We start from the raw sequence: 26,273 nt of genomic DNA on the forward strand, positions 1-26,273 counted from the left end.
AATCACTGGAACACAAATTATTCAACAAATCAATCTCACACCGAAACTGTAGGCACCACATTCTGCCAGTTTTTAAAAACTGTACCTTCTACTTTTAAATGTAAATAATCCCTATTGGTCTGCTTCCCATCCTTCTTTAGCAGGAGGGCCTGTGTACAAATTTAATATCATTAGGATCACCCAGTACCCCCCGGGCTGGAATGCAGATTTGCTATAGAGGTGACGAGGTGGGTCCTGTCCTACTTGTGCCGACATGAGTGTAGATTCCACATCATGAGATTGCCTACCTGAAAATACATCAGTCCATTTCTTCCCTTTTGTTGGCATGAAGCAAAAGTACCATCTATCTGAACCACTTTTAAGATGTTCTTCTGATTGGCTGGACTTGGAGCACAGACAGCTGGTCTCATTAACATAAAGTGGACTCAACTCTAAACCGAGGCAAAGGGGTATCTCCCTTGGAGCAAAGGGTGGATCCGAGGCTCATGAACCTTAGCACAGTTACTCTGAACCCTGAGCCTACTGCCTTTTACTTTCTTCTAGGTTTATACCAATGTTATTGAATGTGGCCTGTGGGACAGTGGCAGTGGCAAAGGTAAGCTGGTGAGAAATACAAATTCCTAGAGAATGCCAACTCTACAGGATCCCTGGGGCTGCTGTCCAGGCAACTGCTCTCTCAAGCTCCGCAAACCATGTTTGAGAACTTCTTTTCACTGAAGCTGAAATTTGCTAGACAGCCAACTTTTGGGGCAGTGGGACACGTTTCTGTGGGGTGCACATGCCCATTAATGTGAAACAGGTTATAGAGGCTTAAGAAGAAAGAGGCCACACATGGAGAAGACATGACCTGGAGGGCAAACACTCTTTCAGTATTTGCTACCTTGCTCATACCCTTCCCTCTGTCCACAACAACTCTCACTAACCCTTCAGGTTCTGTCTCCAAAGTCACTTCCTAGACTTTTTTTGCCTTCCTAGTCAAAAGTAATTGCTTTATTTTATGAATGCGATCAGTATTCAACTTCTTTCTCTGACCTGGCATTTGTCACTTACTGTGGTTTCTCTATTTTTCCTTCTCCATTTACATGAGGTAAATTGGGTGTCTTATTCATCTTTCTAGCCACTGGATCACACACAGGTGTTTGTTGAAACAAATCCGAGCACATGCTGAAAACACGAGAGGGAAGACTCCGGGTTTTACTGCAGGAGAACATGACCACCACTGAATGAGTTTCCGGTAATCAAGTGCAATTTCCAGGCAGCATGCTGGCCAGACACCTGCAGTCCATGGTGAGGCAGCTGCTATCTGCATATCAATTTGAGCCATCCTCTAGTGCTCAGGGAATCTCATTGCAGAGGGACAGGGCAGGGACCTGCCAAGAGCTGTTTCAACTGTCAGTCACAGCAGGTGTTAGGGGGCTGGAGACCATCCGTGACTGCTTGCCTCTCTTTCCAGTGACACCCATCAGTGGGTCTCCAAGGAGGAGGAGAAGGGGTGTGGAAAGAGAAACAGGCATTTTGACTCACATTAGATCTGTGGAAGGGGCTCAGGCAGAAGCTGTGGTTCAAATAAATTGTGGCTGTCTCTCAATAAGACAGGAATTTCGATTTCCTTAACAGTTCTGTGATCCACCTGCCCATCTACCTCCACTGCTGACTTCCCTAATCCCTCTGTCTTGCTCTATTTATTTCCACAGTGTTTATTTATCTTCTAGTATCTTCAACATTTCCCCCAGTAGTGGTTGTTTTATTCATGGTCATCCCACTTCCCAAACCATGATCTGAGAAATCATAAAGCTATAGGGTTTTGTCTGTTTTGATACTTCTAGATCCCTAGTGTTTTAAGAAGTATTCAGTACACAGGAAATGTTGGATGCCTTTAGTTAAACGAATAAAACCCTCCTACCCTCCTCCTTTCCTACCTTCCATCTCTTTGAAATAGTTCCCTTCCTCTTTGACTTCTCATCTCCAGGTCTCATCAGACCTAAAGACCTAGCCCACTCCTTGCCTCTTCCTCCCCTGCTCCTGATCCAAAGAATGGTCACATGGCAACTGGTACCTGTTCCTGTGTTCTCAATGCAGCCATATTTGGGCAGGGCACTTAGTTTAATGACAGCAGCCTCCTGGAGGTTGTCGTGGTCATCAGTGGCAAAGAAATGGTGAAATGAGAGTGGGGCTCTCCCCCCTTCTTCAACCTAGGAGAGAAAAGAATACAGGGAGTCCTCAGACGATTACACAGAACTGCAGTAAAACAGACCTGAGTTGCAAAGTACCACCTTGGTGACCTTCTAGTGCCAATTCTGCTTCTCCATGAAGGCAGATTCTCCATGGACAAGATAAGAAATGTGTGCAGTGCCAAGGACCAGCAATCTTTCAACACCTCCCCAAGCTACACTCAGAAATGATGACTTTTGCATCTCCCTTCAAAGCTGTGCTTAGTTCAGTGATGGATCTGGTTATAAAGCAGCTCTGGTAAATTCCTATCAGCTGCCTTGGTGCAGGTGCATGCCGGGATGATAGCAGCATTCAAAGGCCCACAGCTAGAGAATGATTGATGCAGGCCTCCTGTGGACACTGTCAGGGTGACTGTCCCACGGGCTTTGCTACCCAGAATTAAAGTCCCACATCCTCCCTTACACTGTTTATGTATAGTGCATAGAAAGAAAGGGTTTACAGCATCTGAGAGCTAGGGCTTATCTTAACACTGAGGAGGGATATAAATCTAAGTGGTAGTAGTTGCTCAAGCTACCTTTCTTCTTAAGGGCTCAGGTTTGTACACTAACTCTGCAAGCTGAGCCTGGTGCTTATCACTGACCTGCTGGAAACAGTCCAGTTATTTCACTTGGGACAACTATTGGTTCACTGTAGAAAGATATGTAAATGATGAAGTAGAAAGTCACCCTGAGTCAGGGAATGGGGACAGGAACAAGTGGCTTTTACAAGATGTGTAAATAGAACGCATGGCAAGTCTATTGGAGCTGTTTAGAAACAATTGAGTTGTATGAATATTCAGCAGCTTGTCAAAGCCTGAAAAATGCCTGGACTTTTATCATTCGGGTGTGCATGTACAATAGGAAGACAGAAATGAATGAACTGTTATGGAATCCATATCACGCACTGGGTACTGTACTAGGGGTTTCATGCTATGTTATGAACTCTCAAACCCCCGGCAGCCATGCGGCCCGGAGGGCTCAGGTCCCCCGCCACGATTCCAGCCTAGCACAGCCAAGCTTTCCACCACGTATGTACATGGGGTGAGTGGCTCTCTGGCGGCTTCCTGATTTGCCGGGGTCCTGGTTTGATAGCTATGTTACGAACTCTCAAAGAAATCCTTCATGTAGTAGGAAGAGTAGTATTTTAAAGGTATAAAGATTCAATCCTGGGTCCAAAGTTAGCCAACTAATATGTAACAAACCTGGCACTCCAACTCATGCCTGAGCAACTTCACTGATCAAGATATACTGTATTATCACCCTGTCCTCCCAATATCCCATCAACATTGTTTAAAATGGTAGATAAGTATTGATTTGATTTAAAGACTGTTTGGGGGGAAATGTCCATGTTTTAGTTACTCTGCCCAGAGAAAGTCTAACTCCATATTTGCATCCTGGGTTCAACATAGGGTTCCTTTCCTACTCCAGCTTTATGCTAGTGGAGACCCTGGGGGGCAGCAGGTGATTGGGTCCTTGAAACCCACTCGGGAGACTTGACTGAGTTCATGGCTTCTGACTTCAACTCTAGCTGGGGCCTATTGCAGGCATTTGGGGAGTAAATCAGCAAATGGGAGTTCTTTATTTCCCTCTCTATCTCTCACATGATCTTTTTTTTTTTTTAAGGATTTAATTATTTATTTGAAGGTGAGAGTGATGGGGGGTGAGGGGTAGAGATATCTTCTATCCACTGGCTCACTCCCCAGATGACCACTCCATTTGGGTCTCCTGCATGGGTGGCAGGGCCCTAATATTTGGAGCACCCTCCACTGATCTACATTAGTAGGGAAGTAGATAAAAAATGAAGCAGCAGGGACTTAAAGAGGTGTTTCAGTATGGATGCCAGCATTGCAGGTGGCCTCTTACTTCACTATGCTGCAAGGCCTGCTCCCTGCCTCTTAAATTATAAAATAAATATTTACTAACAACACCTAGCATAGTGTCTAGCATGTAGGTATTTATTGACTAGATAATGTGGATCTAAGATTTGGTATCTGCATCTAACCATTTTTATATTTTCTGAAAAGTCTATAACTGGAAACCCTATATAGTTTGATATCATTGCCCAGATATCTTGGAGGAAGGACTTGGCAGCCAAGAGAGGCAGAGATGCTTTCACTGACGTCACCACAGATTCCAGCTTTCCCTAGCACTTCATGTCTGTGGATCTGTGGACTGCATTACCGTGATCAGGTCAGCAAAAGCAATGACCGGAGGCGGAGTCTGAGCAGGAGTGATCGTGATGGTAAACATCTGATTGTCCAGACGGTTGTGGTCCGAATCCAACACAGAGAAATGGAAGCGGTCAGTAACCAGATGACCATTCATCTCAAACACAGCAGAGTACCTTTGAAGGTCGAAAGAACAATCAAAGGAACGATAATCACAACTTTGTGTGAGAATGAGGCCAGAAACAATATAGGGTCTCAAGCAGATGCAACGAGTTGTTTAAAATGAAGTTAATACAGTTTTGTAAAATTCTGTCAGACAACATCAAATGGTTATGTACCTGATGTTCTTGTGGTTGATGTCTTCCATTGTGAAGTTCGAGACCTCTGAGAGTTCTTCCACCTCAGAGCCTGAGGTTTTTAAGAGTGTGCCATACAAGGGCAGAGAATGTAACTGAATCCAGATCTTTGAATCAGGGGAAGAATCATCCTAGTAAGGATAATAAGAGTGAAGACCAGCATGCACATTTTTAGGAATAAATACTTCTAGGACCACAGTTCACAGGTGTTTCCTTCTCCATTCAAAGACAGTCCCTTTCTCTTTTGCCATAAAGCAACACCATTTTAAGTCACATGAAATGCCAGTATTTTCCTTTTAAAATACCTGTTTGATAATATTATTTTCCAATGCTAAAGACAGCAGCGGGGACATGCCCTTGAGGTATGGAACATAAAGCAAAGAGATGACCTATTGTCACTATCATTGTAATACATGCTTCTGTGGTTTTCTGTTTTCACCAAATATTTAAGTGAAAAACACTGTGAACTGTAGGTCATCCACATACAGGACAGTATTCTAGAGTTTGAATCTGTTTTGTTTTTCAGAAACAAGCAAGGATCCATGGGAACACATAATATGCTACACAATGGTACACATTTTGTGAAACAGAAGTCATTTCACTAGTCAATGACTCGCTTCAAATAATGTTCAACATGATAAAATGTGGAATTTACAAAAGAATTTATGAAGTCTTGGGGATTTTGTTCTATCAGGACTGAATCTATAGAGGAGTTTCCTCTTATGGCTTTTGCTGAGAAATAAAATGAGCTTTCTTTGTGGCCACTGAACATATTAATGGACAGTTTCCTTCAAAAATATTTTTGGAAATATCTAGAAGGCTGATACTGTCTGAGAAAGTTCCCCTGAGCTGTTCATCTTTCAGAGCACCTGACTGAGACAATCAGGTACTCTACATTTTACCACTACAACAAAGAAAATAAATGTTGCTTGGTTACAATATGATTAAATATAGACTTTCATGGCTATTGCACACAAGTCAGGTGGGGTACTAAGTCTGGAATGTCTGGAAGTGGGCTAGCAACAGTGGGTTTTCCATCTGATCCCATGATCCTCAGGGGTCTTTTTATGCTTGTAGAGTCCCCAGGCAAGATCACAGAATTTCCTCACTTCACTTGACACTAGCAAGACACGGAGCTGGGAGTTATTGAAGCTGCAAAACTTCAGAACATTTCCCCTAAACGCATATTTCTTTAAAGTTTTTCTATTTCTCCACATGAGTCACCAAATATAGCATGCAGGCTTCCAACAGAGTATTTCCTAATATAACTGTGAGCTCCCTCTGAGGCAGAGGTTCGAAAGCCATCTGAGTTTGATGGTATTGTCTTCCGGGAGCAGACGCATCACAGGGACAGAGCTTTTGGCTCCCATTGAACAAGAATAGGGGTTTAACTCCATGCTATCAAACTTGCTAAATAAGTGCTGATCTTATGTCAAACAAATCTATTTTCTTTTTAGATCTCAAATGACTGCAGGGTTTGAAAAGGTGCGCTAGACATCTGTTTGTACAAAAAGGCCCTGTCATAATTTAAAGAAAATTGCTATTTTAGGATCTTCAAGTTATTGTGGAGATAAACAGTACATAAGACGTGGCTCTTGTTTTCATGCACCTTACTAACTTTCTTACCCTTTTGGTATTAGTTCATGCTTTTATTTTCCTTGAACCATGTATACATCTGTGCCATGGATTCACCCTTCAACACAGGGCAGGAACTTTGATGATAATAAATGCTTTACTAATGTGCTCTTCCTTCATGCTGTCCCTAGTAGGGCCATTACCATAAATCTTGCTTGTTACTTCACTGAATCTCTTAATATAATCTAATACTACAGAGCATATTTTTACTTTTTTAAGTAAACTTGCAAAAATAAAATTAGACTTCAGGGATCTATTTTTCTTTTTATTCAACAGCCGATGGTGAAGATCTATTTCTATTACTATTTGTGTCTGTAATTTAACTGCAAGGAGACACCAATATTCTAGAGTAATTATTGCAGCTCAGGTTCTCTCTTATTCTGTTTACAGCCACCTGGCTTGCTCAATATTTTCGTTATTTTAAATACTATTGTGGTAAACATTTCTATACCTGCTCTTACAGTACATGTACAAGTTTATCAGAGCCTAGCAATAGAATGTTGGACCACAAATCTATTCACCCTCAGAACAATCACAATTTTTTCCCAACGTGCTTGACCAAGTTTAGACTCTCATGAGCAAAATAAAAAAAATCTCCTATGGATTCATTTCCTATCCAACACCAGTTATAAAATGGTAAAAGCCCTTACCTTCCTTACAGTCATTCCTATTTTATGTGATATATAATACTGTGGTGAGTGGTATCATATTTTGAATTATTTTCTTTTGGGTTGGCTCATGGAAACACTATGAACTTTTAAAAAGAAATTATATTACTCCTTGCCCCAATATTAAAGTGAAAACACCTGAAACCCAGAGAATTGAAATGACTTGGTAGTGCGGTAGTAAGTGGTGAGGCTGGATGAAAACACATCCATCCTAACCTCCAGCACTCTCATGCCATACTCCTCTCCTCTCGCCCGTTACCCTCACCCTGACCCCCAGATGTTTACCTGTAGTGCAAACTCTGTTTCTACAATACTGTTAAGAAGCAAAGTATGAAGAATCTCATTCTTGCCTTTTGTCTCTTCCAAGATCATCTCGCTCTCTTCCCCTTAAAGATACTAATTCAGACCAAAGTCCCATGCTTGTCTCTGCACCCTACCCCGCATGAGATCCAGAATGCAAATCAATTTCCAAATGCCGCTGAACGTTCACTGAAAACTTACAAACTACGCAGCTCTGAAAAAAAATTTCCTGAGAAAATAAGTGTAAAATTCTCCCACAACCCTCAGAGAAAGTACACAATATAATTGAGTCTTTAAAATATATGCTATGCTGTTAGTGGGCTAAATAGTTCTTTTGGAGTTTTTCTGCTCTGGTGGGTAGATTCACATTCAATCTATTTCTGAAATACATGTTCAGTTGCCAATGGGCTTACATTTTGATATGCAGCTTATAATATGCAGTAAATGGCTAGGAACTGCTCCTGGAGTTCTATTTTGGTCTGTGAAACATTTTTCAAGCCTTGGTTATCTATTGATTAAGTCTGAATTCATACATCTTTATGAATTTGTGAGTTTCATAAGATTTGAAAGAATAGAACCTATGGTAAAAATCATCTGTCAATTAAACAAATTAAAGCTGTTCTGAAGCTCTACTAGACTCAGGAGAAAATCAAGGTGGAATACAGTTTCCCATAATTGAAGAAAAGACAATTTAAGGGGAAAATCTATGCAGGAGTAGTTGTTGCTCATAGGCCAATACTTTATATTATATACCTGCACTCAGGACTGGATTTTATAGTAATACACTTCAGGCTAGTTAAAGCTTACTTAAAACTATATAGTGGCTTTTTTTTAAAGTCATGGTGATTGGTTGAAATTTTAATGTTACTAAGAAAAAAAAACACTAAGTATGATCACCATTTATCCTTTCAAGGTATTGTTTTAAAAAAGGGCATTCATTATTTTATTTACATAGCACATATCTGTGTACAACATACATAATACCAAAATAATTATTCTCATTATCCTTAACTTCAGAGGTAGAATCAAAGATGAATTCAATCACCCCAGATCACTTATCAAGGCAGAGCCCAATGGGAGGACAGATCCCAGAGTCATACAGTCTCATCCCAGTTCCCTGGGAAGTCCCTGGCCACATTGCTTCCCTTGGGGCATGAAGAATAGGAGGCACCAACAATCAAAGGAGAGCAAAGCTGAAGGGGGAGCTAGTGCTCTGTGTGGAGTGAACCTGAGACAAGAGCTGATGAAAAGCCAGGCTTCTCTTAAGGGGTTATGAGATACATTGATCCGTTACTCACTGACCAGCAAATTTTCCCAGAGTGCTCTTTTTCCAAAGTATCTGTTGGAAATATTACAAATGGCACATAGAGAATGGATATGGGGCTTGATTCTGGTTGACAAATACCCACTCCTACAAACACTAATCGTGTTCCAGCACATTGCGTTCATTCACTTCTGGGCTCCTGAGACACTGGAAAAAGCTAGCATAACCAACACAACTGCCCGTAAAAGCAAAAGGGTAGGGAAGATGGGGAAACATGGCCATTTGTCTGCCACCACGAGTTTTCTCTACTTAGCCCAACTACAAGGTGCAGTAAAGAACAGGACAAGCAGGTGTCTGAGCTTACCACGTAAGCAAGGTGTGCCCTGGTGATCACAGCTGTTCTTTTATTAGCAACTGTGATGCTAAGAGAGGAAGCAGCAGCCAGCTGAGGCCCTTGGGCCTCGGGTTGTGACACCTCCACTCTCACTTCCAATGCCATGGCTGTGAGGCCATCTGTGATGGAGATCTCCATTCTGTCTCCCTGGGCAGAGGAACCATCGTGCACATACCACAGAGCATTTTTCTCCACCTCCTCCTGTGTGAAAGTGTCACCTTTCAAGAACAAAACGAATCACAAAACCAATTACTTCTGGGAAAAATACTTTTTGCTTATATAGCATCTTTGCTTACAGGATTTCAAGGTATATATAGAATCATACACACTGAAATAAGAAGCTCATTAGTCTAATGACCCACCAGTATAGGTTTCTCTTGATGTCACTCTAGAGTTTGCCTCGTCTTCAGCACTTCACAAGGCAAGAAGCTCACTGTTTTACAAGACAGTTCACTCCTCCCAAGATAGTCTTTAAGATTTATTTATTTATATTGGAAAGGCAGGTCGGATTTATGGAGAGAAGGAGAGACAGAAAGATCTTCCGTCCACTGATTCACTCCCCAAATGGCTGCAATGGACAGAGCTAAGCCAATCAGAAGCCAGGAGCCAGGAGCTTCTGCCAAGTCTCCCAGGTAGGTGCAGGGCTCCAAGACTTTAGGCCATTCTTCACTGCTTTCCCAGGCCACACACAAGGGGCTGGATAGGAAGTGGAGCAGCCAGGACACAAACCAGAGACCATAATGGATCTTGGTACTTGCAAGTCACAGGATTAGTCAATTGAGACATTGTGCTGCTGGGTCCCCAAGATAGTTCTAATCTATTTTAAAGTTCTTATCCATATTGAGCTAAAATATATCTCTATAACAACCTTTTCTTTACTTCCATCTCCGGAAAAATAAAGAGCTTCTATATTTTATGGTAGCTTTTATAGCTTTTTGGGATCTAACTTTTTTTATTAATTTGAAAGGAAAAGTAACAGAGAAAAACAGAAAGAGATCTTCCATTTGCTGATTTACTCCCCAAATGACCGCAACAACTGGGGCTTGAGCAGACTGATATTAGAAACCCCAAACTCCATCCGGGTCTCTCACATAAGTGGCAGGATCATCTTCTGCTGCTTTCTCAAGTGCATTAGCAGGGAGCTGGATTGGAAGCAGAACTGCTGGGACTAGAACTGGCCCTCCACTTTGGGATATGACATCCAAAGTGTTGGCTTATCCTGTCATGCCACAACTCTGGACCCCTAGAATTGAATCTTGATACTGATTTTTTAAAAAAATAAACTTATATTTGATGAACCTGTAAGAAAGAGTAATTCAAAGCTTTTTCCAAAATTAAAACTTGAAAAACATACTTGAAATTCAAAAGCCAGACTTCATAGTTTAGAATGGCAATTCATAATAGATTAGAAAGGTATTGTGTAAAAGAAGTTTCAGGTTTAATACAAGTTTGGAAAAAATGAGATTAAGTTAAATTTTAAATTGAAAATTTTAAGCTGCGGGACTTATTAAAGTTTTAGAATCCTTAACATACAGATATTAAACCTTAAATTTGTTGAGTCATGGAACTCCTGAGAAGAGCCTCTTGGTACCATGGACCCTAAAGATGATACAAAACATAGTTGAGAAATGGGTCTTCCTGGATGTTGTATTCAACTCCATTTTCCAATAAACTGTGGACTCTAGTCATCGGTGCTATGTGATGAGATGAAAGAATGAACTTGTCCTCTACAATCATCCTCAACTTGCTCTCTGAACATTGTGTTACTGTGTTATACTTTTGGTAGTACTATGAAGCCTGAAAAAGATTATCATCTTTGTGTCTTATATATCAATTATACAAATATAGACTAACTGTAATGCTAAAGAAATTTGGCAGTACTGTTCTGCACCTAATGTAGTTCCTTTGGGTTACCATAAATCTATTCTAATGGCACTTCTTTGGCTCAGTACATTTTGTAGAGTCTAACCTCGTGACACCTAAATGCCCATGAATTGTAAAAAATTCAATCTCCTTCAAGGGCAAAAATTTGCCCCAACAGGGATGCTCTGAAAGAATGCATTATTCAGTCTCTGAAAGGAATCTTAGAAAGGCTCTGGGAAAGACAGATTGTTAGATGAAGACACAGCATTCTGGGGGGACTGCAGTACAAGCACTGACTATTAACAAGTTAGCTTGAGTTGTGTTCTTCGTGCTTTCCTGTGCTTCCCAAACAATCCACATCCTTTTTTTGTGTAACTAATCAGAACGAGCACAATAACTATCATTTTGGAAAGCTTGTCACATTGTCACATTACCACACTGTGACACTGTTTAGATAATACTTCAGAAATGTACTTGTTTTTTTGTTATCAAAGACACATGTAGCTACTGCTATCAGAGTCACTATGCTAAAAATTCTTGTAAGCCTCATCTATCAAATTTAGACTGACAAATTCATCTCCAAGAACAAACAAACAGAAAGAGGCAGCTGACACATCATATTGTATTTTCAGTGCATTTACTCCAAGTTGTGGAAGGAAGGCAACCAATTCCACTTACAACTTGAGAAAGTTGTTTTGCAACTGTTAAGGTGTGGATGTGGGCAGGAAGGACTTGGAAGATAAGAACAGGCAGTGGAATAAGATCTTAAATAAGTATCTAGGCCAGTGAAATCAACACAAAATGAAGCATCTGCTCATGGCTTATTCACAAAAACACTTCACTTCTTGTCTGAGACATAGAAGCAAGCCTGGGACAAGGGTGCAGTTACCTGTGGCCAGGGGCCCCTGGAACTCGGTGGTATGCTTAAGCAGCACACCATGCTCAGGAGGCCTGCGAAGCTCAAAGAAGAGCTCTTGAGGTGCCGTGTCAGCTGCTCCCATGACCAGCCGAAGCCCTGCAGCATCGAGAGAAAAGCACAGAGAATGATGGACTCCTTGGCAACTAGAGACTGTGTGTCCTCTCAAGTCACAGGCCATGCTGGAAGCCATTCTTGCGGAACCTGTGAGCTATCACAGGCAAGGGGCTGTTCATTTCAATTAAGCACAAATAATGCAAACCGGCAGTACCTGATCAGCCTTCAAAAGGCTCATGGAAAAATGGATTAAAAGGAAAGTTTATTTGTGGTGCAAAAGCAAACAAGCCTTGGAAATGAATGTTAATGAAAAAGACAATGTATGTCAAAATAAATTTGTAAATTTACCTTTCCACGAACCTTTTGAAATATCCTCATAGTCAAAACTCAAATTTCAAGTAGGTCTTTCTCAAAGTTCACTTACATGTGTTTCTGAATGCTAAGCCTCCCTTTCCCCATATGCATGAGGGCATGAGTAAAAGATACTCATAGGTATAGCAATGCTTAGGGCTTGTGGTTGATTTTCTTCCCCCGAAACTCTCCCCATAATTTGCATTAAATCATCCTTTTTATTTCTTTCCTGAATTTACAGAAGAGCCAAATTTAAGGATGGTTGCTGTGACCATCAAGAAAGTGAAAAGCAGTAAGTATATTAATAAGCAAATAAAGTCATGCACAAAACAGCTGGGCCAACTCTAACACGTTGTAGTTTTGGAAGATTGCTGTCATCTGTCACTTCCCCTATTACTTTTTAACTTTCTGAATAGAAAACAAGAGCAATTACTCAAAGCCATGTCCCCATAGTCTCCTTTCTGCTCTCTGCTACTTTCTATTTTAGCGACACCAACAAATCAACTCCTGCAGGCTGGAAAATAAATTTATTGTTGTGTTCCTTTGTTGAGTGTTGGCTTCTGGAGGGTTCATTCCCCTTTCTCGACCACTGTTCTGAGCATGGGCATGGCACAAAGAGGACACGGGTGGGAATGTGTGTGGCTTTGGGAAGAGACAGTCACTGCTGCTTGCCAATGTTCCAGAGACTTGAAGAGGGACTACTTCCCAAATATGGTCCCATTGCCAAAACTCTGTGTGTCTCAGGCCCCCAGGTTCTTACCTAGCAAAGTGCTGCCCCCTGGGCTGACCTGAAGCAGCGGAGCTGTGACCTGGAAGACTGGTGGCCGCCGATCGGTGCGAAGTAGGTGAATGGTGAAGACCGTCTCTGGACTTGTGTGTTCCCCATCGGACACTAGAAAGCAAAAGCACATATACATGCACTCACAAATACAGGTGATGCATATCTACTCATCTTCATGCTGTTTCAACAAATACATAGTTGGAAACTTTTTTGGATGATCTTGACACTTTGAAGAGATGCTTATAAATGGAAAAAATGAGCAAGCCAGGAAGTCACTATGAGCTATTCCAATAAAGCCACTTGTATGGGTAAGACAAAGGAAAGAGATTCTAAGAACACAATCATTCTAAGAAGCTACTTTCACAACACGACGACTTTGATAAATGTTGTGGAAAAACAAGTTCACAAACTATGTATTCTTAGACAATGCTTGAGTAGCTTTTTGATTATGGAATTTTTTTATTCAATTTATTCTCCCAGTATTTCAGGTAAATATTCAGTCTAATGAGTTCTCTTTTAGCCATGACATGGATATGTTTCATTACAATTTTTTTTTAAAAAAAAACAAGCATGCACAAGTATGGACAGATGGCTTTGATAGACTTTATTTAGAAGGAAATAGAAGCATTTTTCCTTGGTCATTATACATAATATAAACTGACAGCACCCATGGACAAAATAAAGAACTTAATATTTTATTTCCTTAGATTATCTAACGCTCAAGTGTACATTGATCAGGTCCTTAGAGAAATGAGAGAAGTGACAGGCCCTTGGCTTGTACTCCCACTTTCTCAAGCCATGACACACCTGACTTCCTCTAAAAGGCAGATTTGGATAGATAACTGCACCACCTGCTCATCATTGTTTTTACACTTGGTGGCTACTGAAAAGACTACAGTAATTACATTAAATATCTGAGGCTCACCTATGGGCTGGTTCTGTGAAATTGGGTGCCTTCTTGCCTTTATTTTGGACTTAATAACAAGTCAACAGACATCTCATCTCTTCTTAAGGCAATCAAGTTTTGCTCAGAGACTCCTGGGAATGGTTCCAATCAGGGTTTATATTTATCTTTTACTGGAGACAAATCTAAATGGGATGTTTTGGTTTTATAACATACACTTTATGACCTAGAGAAGTCCAGAGACAGCACTGCAAGAGTGGAGGGGACGCCATGCCTGTGAAAAGGGAGGGCTCACAGGTACAGCCGCTCAATCAAGCATGCTGCATCTTTATGTTCAGTTTCCTCTCTGGGTCATCAAAGAGGGATGAATTATTCTTAACTTTTGGGGGCTGTGAACAATTTTTTCTTTGTATTTCAGTGGATTTAGGATTTTCAAGGGTTTCTAGAATGTTAGTTAAGAAACAATGTTAAATAAAAGTAAATGCCAAATGCAAGTTTATTTTACACAGGCTTTATTTTTAAATCAATGGTAGGTGTGCCCTCAACATCCTTACTTTACTGACAAGAACAGAAAAAACCCTGAGACTTAATGTTTAAAACTTTGATGCTATCACAACAGCAGCTCAGGGTAACCAAGGCATCTCCTTGCCTCTATAAGTAAGTGGAAGCAAGCTCCTTTCTGGTACATGATAAAACAAGAAAACAGAGCACTTGACTGAAGTGGTAAACAAACAAACATTTACAATACAAACATTAGCAGTGAGAAGTCCAGCACTCTCTCTTAGCAATGTCCCAATTCCTCTGAGAAGCAAACCACCTCTTTGGGTTCAGGGCCTCCTGTGGGCACCATGGCCTTGTACATGTTTCTTGCACAGAGCCACTGTGCAGAACAGCTGTGCCTGTTCCCATGCCAGCCGAGTCAGGCACAACAGCTTTCCTGCTCATCTGAGCTGATTATCCAAAAGGAGCTGTTCGGATGAAGATCAGAAGTGGAGCAGCTAGGACATGAATCAGCACCCATATGGGTTGCTAGCACAGCTGTCAGAGGATTAGCTTAATATGCCACCTTATCAGACCTGATAATTTATTTTTATGGGGGCTTTCAATATCTCCAGCTTCAATAGTATCTGTCCTTGCAATATTGTCATAAGGATTAAGTTAGCATGTTTTTTTTTGTAAAATATAAGGAGCCCATTATCTATTGTTGTTGACTGTGTGAATCATGTAGAGGACTATTTATTATAAGTACAACAAAACAGGGCTCAGATTAGCAATGGCACCACTCTGAAACTTATTATTCATTCAGGTGTGCTTTTTAATCCTCAAAGTAGAAACAAAGGTCTGGGAGTTTGAGGAAAGTAAATTTCTGCCCCACCAAAACTTTTTTTCCCATATGATACATACAGGAAACTTGGGGGACTGATTATATTGGAGCAGTCAATGCTATATAAACATCTCTTTGCGGTTGAAGCTTTTATGGTCAACCATCCTCATTTTAACCTAAATAAGAAAGCTTGTTTCTACATCAGCCACACATAGACACCAAGCATGCCTCTGCTTTGGTTGACGGACAGTGAGCTGCTGTTGCATGTGAACTCCAGCTAGGATGCTGGGGGTGACACAGGAAGCTTCCCAACTCCTGTGCCAGCATACACTTTTCTCTCCAGCAGTAAGGTGTTCAAGCAATGACACTATAGACGACCACTACTCACTGGCTGAATATAACTCTGGGGCATCATGTATTCGTCACTGTTTGGACAACGTGACAAATATATTATCATATTCTTTTATGAGGGAGGCACTTAGGCACAGATAAGAAGTCTTCCAAAAATGCAATGAACTTCAAGCAATTTAGAGTCTACTATCTTAACCACTATTACACTTTTTTCAATAAATATTAGGACAGGTTATAAAAGAGTTTAATTAATTAAACATCTCCACTAATTAATATTACTCTGACATCCTTGGTAGGCTCTTTATTAACATAAAACTACACTATTACTGTCTAACCATGTGAATGAGTTAGAAGAAGAGTCAAATAAGTTTTCAGTAGCTCTTAGAAACTCATTAAAAGTAATGATAAATGGAGTGAAAGAAAGAACTAATAAGGGAAGGGAAGGAAAATTCCATTTTCTAATAAGATTACTATTAAAGTCTTTACCTGTGAAATGAAATTTTACTGACTCTGGGAGACCTGAAAGAGCAAGAGAGAAAATCAGCATATTAAATATTTCAGAGTCATAGATAGATAGGAAAGATACAAAATATGGGCAGTGGTAAGGAAAATCAAGGGCATTTTACTCTAAGTTATTCTGGCTTAAGGAAAGATAACCAAATCATTTGCAAATGTTACGCTGAATTTAATGGCACTGGCATTAATTTTAAGTGGCAAAAAGAACCACATAGTGGAATCATAGCAGTTGGAATGATTTATAACACATTGACTTTGATCCCATTTTATCAGTACATAAAACTCCACGAATCGGGCTCTTAGGTGGGTCAATTCCATTGTAGACTTGAGTGATGCCTGAGACATTGATTTACACACTGTTACTGTGTGAGAGATTTATGTTGTGGCATTTATCCCACAGCATGAACACGACAGGATTCTCTCCCTCTCCACAGAGGCTCAGGGAACTAGGATGAGTACGATTTGCAAGCAAACGACTTCAGCAATGGCTAACATGTTTTCTTTCTCAGTAATCCCAGGATAGCCCCAGTTCCTTGTAAAGTAGGTCTTGTGAAGTAGAGGTTAGGGAACCATGAGCACTTTCATGGGCTATTAGTAACTCGGTTGCTACACATTAGGGGTACTCCTTAGAGAAGGGGCCTATTCCTGCCCTTAGAAATTTTCAGTTTAATTAGGAAGTTAACCATTTATTGGATAATTGGCCTTGTATTAAATAAATGCAAATATCACTTCTCATATTTACTAAAATCAGAAAAGAAATTTTAAACTATTTAACTTGTGTCCAAATTACCACAAAAAATTTCCATATTCTGTATGAAAAAAACATATGCAAAGATACTTCAAAAATTCCCTGGAGAGTGGAATTAATTAAGCTTATTTTGAGGCAAAAAATAACTAAAATCTCACATCTAAAAAAATTCATTGAAAGTGAATTTTACAATAAAATGGCATGGTTTCCAAGTTTTTCCAATAAATTTAACTCTTGTGCCTATGTTCTTTCTTGTTGGTCTTTTCTTGCTCTACAAAGTTGTCTTCTGTCAAACCCTGGTTATAACCCCAGAAGGTCATGTGCATTCTCCATCTCTCCATGATACCTTCCCTGCCATACTCCAGGGCCTTCCTCATCAGACTCCCCTGCCCCATGCATCCAGGCCAATAACATTATGGCAATCAGAATTCCGTATGAAAAGCTACCTTCTATAGCTCCCTCCACTGGTGGCTCTGCTTGTTCTTGCGATGAAAATACAAATCCTTAAAGACTTTCTCTGGCCTCTGCTTCACCCACAAAACTGCATGCTCAGATGTTTTTAAACTCTCAGCAGACCATGACTCTTCTTTCCCATGGCCTCTGCACAGGGAACCCATGCAGTTCCTTCAGAAATGCTCCTTTGATCATCCTGAGATGTATACTTGACCTCGTTAGCTTCCACCCTCCACTTCACTGTCAGTACTTTTCTGGGGCAGGCTCTACTCAGTCTTGCTTGGTTTAAGGCCATCACTGAACATTCTTTCTCATTTCCAGAGCTCTTAGCTCAAGTCTGCATCTAACCTCTTTATTACTGGGATTATTAATCACATAATGTCTTTCTGCATAGCTCTCTAAACTTGCGAAGAGCAGAACCCAGGCCTCCTTTTGCTTGCCACTTTATCACTAAGACCTCACTCAATAACTGGCACAAAGACAGCATAAACCCAAGACTGATCGAAAGTGTGCCTCTATCCATGCATGAAAAAATAAAAACAAGAACAATATAGAATTGAGCCCCTGCTGCAATACTTGACATCATGTTATGTATAAGTCAACAGGGTCTCAAGTTATATAGAAGAGCTACAGAGCAGTGTGACCAAATTGTCCAGAACATCAGGGGAAAAATTACAGGACGTGTGTCATGAAGAACCTCAGAGAACAGTGTGGGTGTCACAAAATAGAGGGGAGAGCGTTACCAGCAAAGGAGAAGGCCATGATTTCCTGCAGGTGTGGGGCTGCAGCGGGAGGACGGTACATGATTTTACCCTGGTTAATATCTTCTTGTGTAAAATATTGGATGGGAGCCTGGGGCTGGTCCCTGTGCTCGATGATTCCTGTGGAAGAAGAGACTGGCATGAGCATCACCAGGAACCAGAGCTCTAACAATTTCTGTCTCCTGCTGGGGATGTATGCCATTCTTGGTCCTCCAGGAGCAACTGTTCTCAACCTGTTCTTGGTAGACTATTCTCCAGCTAGTCAAGAAAAGAGAAAAACTTGAAAGCCATAGAGAGTCCAACTAGGATTCCCTGAACACAACACAGAAAGATGCTCACACTGGCCCCTAATGTAGTTTAGACCACATTTTTTCAAGGTAATAATGAGATTCTCTCAAGTGAGTTTCAATTGATGGTTAAGGTCCCTGAGAACGTGGCATAGACATGTCTTCTGGTGAAGCAATTTTTCTCCACCTGTCCTCTTCCCTTCAGAAATTCCCTAGTCTCTGAAGTCACGTTTGATAATGGCAACATGGATTCTGATTATGCCATCCTCGTGATGATCACTGTGTTTGTGCTAAAGGCTGCAGGGACTGTAGTGTCACCTATCTAATGCTATGGTCACACAACTGATGCTATGGTGACTTTTCTCATCTTATTCACTCTCTGAACAGAAGGGCACGAGTGACACTTGGTGTTGAGCTAACTCTACAACATAACCCCCACAAGGCAGAAGAGATCAGGCTGCTGACCTTAGAGAACTGTTTCATTAGCTTGACAACCTGGGGAGAAACCATGATTACCCATGCCTGGTGGACTGAAAAAAGGAGGGATAACTTTTAGATGCCTAGTTTTCTTGGGCTTTGTGGAATGGAGTAGTGGAATTTATATCTTAGACTTTGGTTTCTCCTTGGGAATTTGATCCTGGGCGAGCTTTATACAACGGGGCAGTGGCTGGTCTGGCGAGGCAGAACATCATGGAAGTAGATCTTCACATGAAGGCCAGCATCACCTCTGATGGATACAGGCTTATTAGTTAAGGCTGGCATGAAGAGATGGAGTGGCTGGGGACTGATGCTGGGGCCCACCTTTCCTTCTCCTCGATCTTTGTATTGCCCTGTTCTCCTTTGGGAGAAAGAGGAGTGACTTATTGAATCAGGAGTTAAACACATGATAATCATGGCCTTTTCCTTCCTCATAATAACCTCAACAGGCAGGCTGTGTGCCCTTAGATCATGCCAGTGTGTATCCAGAGTGCAATCCAATGACTCCATGCCATCCAGCGCAGCTGTCAATGCCAAAGCTAACATACCCATCCCTGCTCTGTCTGACCACAGAGCCTCATTCTCTTTCAATTGGCTATAAGCTAGAGGATCATTACAAGGGGGTAAGATTCTTTGTTCCTCCTTAAAACCTCAGCAAGTAACTCTGTGTATACAAGCAGGCAAACTCCAGGATTTTTCACACTGATTAAGAACTGGATAGACAATATGTGGCTTGTCTTACCTTGATTTGACTGTAGAGGCATGGTAATGTTGTACATTATCTTCCCACTTGGTTTTTCGGAATTAACAAAGGGGATGGAATGAGGCTGAATGACTGTCAGGCCATCTTCCCGAGCCTACACAAAATTTAAGATGAAAAGAAAACAGAGCCTTAAAAACAAAACTCAGATGCCAACACAAGTCATATTAAGAAAACAAAGCCAAATTCTCTCTAGGCTTAGAACTAGTTACAATTAGCAAACATTTCTCAAGAGTTCAAAAAAGGGACCCTGGGTATTTCCTTGCAGATCTGTCCCAGCCTCAGAAATCTGTCGGGGGCATGGGGCCCTTTTCAGGTGTCCTTGTAATCCTATTTTACCCTCCCTTGCCCCATGCCTTTTGTTTCTGTTGGCACACACCATGAGGTTGCCAAAAAGATTCCCTTTATCCTAGGAGGAACTTGCTGCAAAACATGTTTGAAAATGAAGCATCACCACCCACAACAGCTGACTCACATCTCTGTAACTCAAAGAGCTAAGGTAGAATTCAGCAAGGGGTCATGAGGACCTAGCTAAGAGAGTTCAGTCTGCTCCTGCAGAGGTATAACCCTGGCTTCATGCTTCCCACAGCACTTATAATGCTCTTTCCAAGAGTTACAAATGAACCCACTTCAAACACCAAGGGAAGCTTATATTTGCATTCAAAGGTTTAAGAATATTTGCTTATTAAAGCACATATGAATAGCCACTATGTCTCTTTACCCTCATGCTACCATTGCAAAGAAGAGGATATTGCTTTTTCACCCTCTAGCTTTTTATGACCCAATTAATGAGTCAAGCAACATTAATCAGAGAGCCAACAAGCCGGCCACTTTGACCATCCATTCACCTGCACATACCCATAAGTCACTGACAAGCCACATGAAGAAACAAAAGATTCAGACTCCTATGTGTAGGTAATGTTGACAGCAGGCTGGGGACAGCAGCAAAAAAAACAATGTGGAAAACAGACGATGGGAAACCATCCTGAGTATGGGCTTCTTGCCCACGTTTTGCATAATGTCATGAAACAGGCACTTCTAACTGACCCTGAAGGTGAGTTAGAGCAGTCAGGTAGAGCTGTTTTTTGAACCATTATTCCTTCCAGGAGGAATTTCTCGACTTAGAAAAGGATTAAGCAGCATGCAGTCATGCTTGTGGGAGAAGGTGTGGTGTTCTCTTCAACCACAAAAAGATTGAAGGTTGCAGTTGCTGTTAATTGTCCCCAAGGCATACTTGTCCCAGGGAGAGGCAGCATTTGCAGGTTAGGGCAATCCTTCTCTGGAAACAAGTCATATTTCAGGCCTACACTCAAGTCTGGAATGTAATGAGCAAGGAAAATGAGAATTATGAAGAGCAGCTGGTCTCTCGCCCTCAATAAAATGAGGCAACAAATTTAAATGTATGCACTCAGGCATTTACAACCCATCCATGTGTGCACACACATGTGATCCTGGATATATGGACAAAGCAGTACAGGGCCAGCACAGTGTTTGGTTCTGCTGCCTACCTTCTAATCTCAAAACCATCAAAATCACTAAAAACTCTCCAAGCACCATGAGACAATTATGATGTCCTTGAAACAATAATGTGGTCAGAAGACAGAATTATAATGGACATAGGAGTATGGAAATGCATATATGTCCCATTAAAATCAAAGATTTTGCAATTTATTGAAGCTATCTCTCTACTAATAGAAATAGACACCAGTTAGAGAAAATAAGAATTTGATTCTCCAGTGAAATCAGTATCAAGCATGAAATATATCAGATATAAGTAATTTTCATATTGGCTATCTGTGATGTCCAAGAGTTAAGAGTTAAATAAAGAAATGAGATTCAGGGCCCGGCAAAACAGAGTAATAGTTAAAATCCTCGCCTTGAATGTGCCGGGATCCTGTATGAGTACCAGTTCTAACTCCAGCGTCCCTACTTCCCATCCAGCTCCCCGTCTGTAGTCTGAGGAAACAGTCGACGACAATCCAAAGCTTTGGATCTGCACCTGCATAGGAGACCCAGAAGAAGCTCCTGGCTGCTGGCTTCGGACTGGCTCAGCTCCAGCTGCTGTGACCACTTGGGGAGGGAACCATTGGATGAAAGATCTTCCTCTCTGTCTCTCCTCCTATCTGTATATCTGCCTTTCCAATAAAATAATAAATCTTTAAAAAAAAGAAATGAGATTAAACCTCATAAGACTTTCAAAGTCTTCATAATGACTTTTCTGAACCTTATATGTTAACCCAAAGAGGTCACAGAATAAAGGTTTTCATAATGCATGTGTTATCTCTGACCTCATCCAGAATGTAGCTTGGTCTCCCCACCTCCATCATTGCCGTCCTGCTGGGAGCCTCAATATCTCCTGTGAATGATCCAAGGATCACCCACTTGCTCTCCCATCTCCCCTACCTTCTACTCCAGTTCAGCAGCCAGCACAATTCCTTCAGGTAGGCTATGAGACCTCTGCTTAATCTCCTGTAATGACTTCTTTTTCTCCAAGTAAAAGCTAATTCTCCTAATTTGGTATAGGACTGCACAGGATTGCCCCACACTCACCGCATCTATGAATTTATGTCACTTCTCACTGCCACTCATGCCACTTCAGCACACTCTCAGTAAGCACGACCCATATGGAAATCATCAAGCCTCTCCAAGTTTCTGTATGCATGGGACTTCATAAAATTCACAGAAAAGGGCAATTATGCTCTATGTGCATTTTGTTTAAGGATCCAACTGCAAACCATTCTGTCCTTTTGGAATCTCTGGATAGAACTTGCATCGGATCCACAGCTGTGATGGTTAGAGATCTAGCTTCAGATTCACGACATTTCTCTTGGCCCAACTCGCATGAGGTCTTCTCTAAGATTAAGGTATTCAGCAAGCATTGGCAAGACAGAGCCACCAGATATGTACACCTGATTTTCATGACAAATATGGCATTGCTGTGTAAGTGAATACACATTCCATGTGATGTATGAATATCTATAGCCACACTGACTGGAATGGAATGGAGCCTGTCCGCTGTTGGCAGAGTTGCCTCAAAACAAAGGAAAGCTTAGTTAGCATTCCAGCTCAGAGGAAGACGGAATTGTTTCAAAGCCTACACATGGATGATGGCAAATAAAAACACTTGGTACCCATTAAAACATAGTATTGTTGAGGTAAAGAACACTTGAAATCTTCCTCCAAAGGGGTAAGTTTATTTTGATGCAAAAACATTGTGTAATATAGGTGTGCCTTTTATGTATCTCCTATAAATTTAGAAATCCCTTTTATGCATGAACTTCAAAATGTTTGCACCAACATAAACTTAGCTTATAATTTCATTTTCCATGAAATTTTTGAAGTAGCCTTGTATTCCTGATCCCATTAAGGGACACTTCTGTGTACTCAGAAATTGGGGTTAGGGGGCAGATATTGGGCCAAGCAATCAAGACATCAGTTGGAATCTCTATATCCCATGTAAGAGCTCCTTGACTTAATACCTGGCTGGTTCCCATTTACAACTTTTTGCTACTGAAGATCCTGGGAGGCAATAGGTGATAGCTCAAGTAATTGAGTTTCTGCTATCCACCTAGGAGACCTAGATTAGTACCTGGCTTGTGGATTTGGCCTTATCCAGTACTGTTCATTGCAGGCATTTAAGCAATGAAACAGTGAGTTAGAGCTCTGCCTTTTGATTTAAAATTATTTAAAAAAGGAAACGGGTGGGAGTGTAGGCATTTTGCACAGGGTTTAAGTTGTCACTAGGGATACACCATCCCACATTTGAGTATCTACTTTGAATTCAGGCTACTTATTTTAATTCAGCTTTCTGATAATATAAAACCTGGAAGGTAGCAGATGTTGGCAAAAGCACTTGGCTCCCTGCCACCCTCTTGGGAGACTTGGATGGAATTCTGGGCCACTGACTTAGGTCTGGTCCACCCTAGCTGTTGTGATCATTTGGGGAAGGAAACAGTGGAAGGAAGACTTCTGCCAGTTTCTCTGTCTACCTTTCAAATAATAAATAAATAAATAAGAAAGCTGAGTATTTCAGTCTCCTTTATTTGATTGGTCATTGTCTCCAGATGTATCCATCTACTCTCCTTTCTCTCACCATCTTCATCATATTTAAGAGGCAGGTATTAGCACTATGTGACAGATCTCTAGAAAAATTTCTATCTTGTAAAAAAATATTCTAGATCCTTTAAACAACTAATCTTTTCTGCCTTTTCCATCCCCAACTCCACCTCTGGAAATCTCCAATCTATTTTTTCTTCTAAAAATTCCACTACTTTGATACGCTTTAGGTAAGTGGGCAATCTTGGTACTTTCATGACTGGCTTATTTCACTTAGCATGCTCCCAGAACTCATCCTGGTGGTAATTTACAGTAGGTCCTCCTTCCTCTTTTAGGGCTCAGTAATATCTCACCCCCGTGGGTGTGTGTATGTTCATTTATCCATTTATTGGTCAATGGATATTTACGTTGCTTCTGTTGTCTGGCTATTGTGAATAATGCTACAATGAATAAGAATGAATCCTTCAGATCTAAGTTGGGATGGGTGTTTGGTAGCAGTGGTTAAGATGTCCCTTGGGAGTTATATCTTACATTCACATCTTGGTTCAAGTTTTAACCCTCCTCCCAATTCCAGCTTCCTGGTAATATGCATCCTGGAAAGTAGAAGATGATGGCTCAAGTAGTTGTGCCCATACACCTATGTTAGAAACCTGGGTTGAATTCCCAGCCCCCGGCAATAGTCTTGCCCAACCTGGGTAGCAAATTTGACAACTGAAATAACAAATAGAAGACTGTCTCTCTCCCTATCTCCCACTCTTTCAGACACAAAATAAACAACATTTAAACAGTTAAAAAAAAATCCCTCACTACATTTTTGTCACTGCATGCAGTTTATGTCACTAACTTTCCCAGATTACCACAACAGCTTCTTTACCTCCTATTGGACCTTTGTCAGATACTTTGTATCCTGTAGCCAAAGAGATCTTCCTAAATTGATCGTGAAAAATCTGATCTCAATACTTCGCTGCCATGAATAGTTCAAATTCCCACTAAGCCACTGGCCTCTTGACAAAACATTTTATTTTATTGGAAAGTCAGATATACAGAGAGGAGGGGAGGCAGAGAGGAAAATGTTCTGTCTGCTGATTCAGTCCGCCCCCCCCCCCCAAGCAGCCACAATGGATGGAGCTGTGCCCATCTGAAGCCAGGAGCCAGGGGTCTCCTCCAGGTCTTCCATGTGAGTCCAGGGTTCCAAGGCTTTGGGCCATCCTCAATTGCTTTTCCAGGCCACAAGCAGGGAGCTGAATGGGAAGCGGGGCCACCAGGATTAGAACTGGACCCATATGGGATCCCGGCATGTGCAAGAAAAGGACTAAGCCATTAGGCTACCATGCTGGACCAAGGGCAAAATATTTTATCTTAGAAACATTTCAAGACTTCACTCTCATGTTTTGCTGTCTTTACACTTGGGAGTTTATGTTCCAGCCAACCGAACCTCCTGTAATTTTTTGAACACATCCTATTCCTCCAGGTGTCCCTCCATCTCTTTTTCACCTGCTGCTCTTCCTGCCAGGGATGAATTTCCCACTAGTTTTTAGTCTGTAATAATGGCTTTCAAGTGTGGTGATCTAAGTAGTAGCAGATGACATCATCCAGCACCTTGTTAGAAAAGCATATTCTTGGCCCTAAGACATCAGGGCTATTGAATTAGCAAATGGTGAGCTGGATTCTGGGAACCTGTTTTAACAAACTCTATAGATAATGCTCATTCAGGCTTAAGTGGAAGAATTCAAAGTTAATGTCAAGTTTATGTATACTCCACAAGCCCAGACATAGAGGAGGCCTGTATGGGTCTGTAGTACACCCTACCAGATGAGGCGCCCTCCTACATGCTCCCATAGCATTGCCATGGGATTGTCACACACTTACCATACCATTGTGTTATCATGTTTATTGGCCTGTCTCCTATTCTACACTTAAAATTCCTTCAGAATACAGGTTGCGTTTTATGATCAATGAATCTCCAATGTCCTGTCCAGCACTTGGCATACATTAGGTGCTCAAAGTGTTTGTGACTTAATGACTAAGTGGATGAATGATAGAAAACTACCTTTAAATACATAAATCAATCCACACACATACACAAGTATGTACACATATCTCCAAATGTATTCATAACATATTTACTAGATGTGTTAAAACTTGCATGCTGACATGAATCCAAATCACTAAATGGAAAAATGTGTTTTTGTCATAGATTATAAGAAGATCCTATAGCACTGGCCCTAACTAATGCCAAAAGAAACACAACTTGCAAATGTCTTAAATAATATGTAGGCAAATCAATCATATTTTACACTACACTAACCTCTGTGATACCCTGAGTTTGAACTAGCTAAACTTAACTTGCAAGCATGTAAGCTGTAAAGGTGAAGCAACTTGAAAAGCCAGTCTACAGAAGTCCATGAAGCAGAGAGAGGGTGGCGCTATCTTCATGGCTCCAGGCCCATTTCTCTCCCCTCTCAACTCAAAATAACACTGCATTAGCATTTGGCAAGAAATGTGCATGCACATTTTTCTTTACAGTTTAGAGAAAATTCTGATCCAAGTTCCTCCAGTCAGAATGATGAATTATAGACTTTGTAGTGCTGTTGAATTATGATTTCTTTAAATTACGGTTTATGGTGGAAATGCCGATACCAGCTACTCATTAAAAACTTTCTACTTTCCCCT

At 41.1% G+C, this 26,273-nt stretch overlaps 1 protein-coding gene across 1 annotated transcript in view; it reads right to left on the reverse strand.

The window, feature by feature from the left end:
* The window catches only part of FRAS1 (Fraser extracellular matrix complex subunit 1), a 277,676-nt gene that overhangs the window by 89,387 nt on the left and 162,016 nt on the right, over nt 1-26,273 (reverse strand). Inside the window, exons 32-40 of the mRNA XM_058666643.1 lie at nt 19,527-19,641; nt 18,003-18,140; nt 16,029-16,061; nt 12,943-13,074; nt 11,748-11,873; nt 8,966-9,213; nt 4,717-4,865; nt 4,392-4,554; nt 2,057-2,192 (exon numbers count right to left, since the gene is read on the reverse strand). Coding sequence (XP_058522626.1) covers nt 2,057-2,192; nt 4,392-4,554; nt 4,717-4,865; nt 8,966-9,213; nt 11,748-11,873; nt 12,943-13,074; nt 16,029-16,061; nt 18,003-18,140; nt 19,527-19,641 — 1,240 coding nt within the window. The remainder of the gene's footprint in view (nt 1-2,056; nt 2,193-4,391; nt 4,555-4,716; nt 4,866-8,965; nt 9,214-11,747; nt 11,874-12,942; nt 13,075-16,028; nt 16,062-18,002; nt 18,141-19,526; nt 19,642-26,273) is intronic.

Source organism: Ochotona princeps, chromosome 7 (assembly GCF_030435755.1).
Source record: "Ochotona princeps isolate mOchPri1 chromosome 7, mOchPri1.hap1, whole genome shotgun sequence".
Classification (NCBI taxonomy): Eukaryota; Metazoa; Chordata; class Mammalia; order Lagomorpha; family Ochotonidae; genus Ochotona; species Ochotona princeps.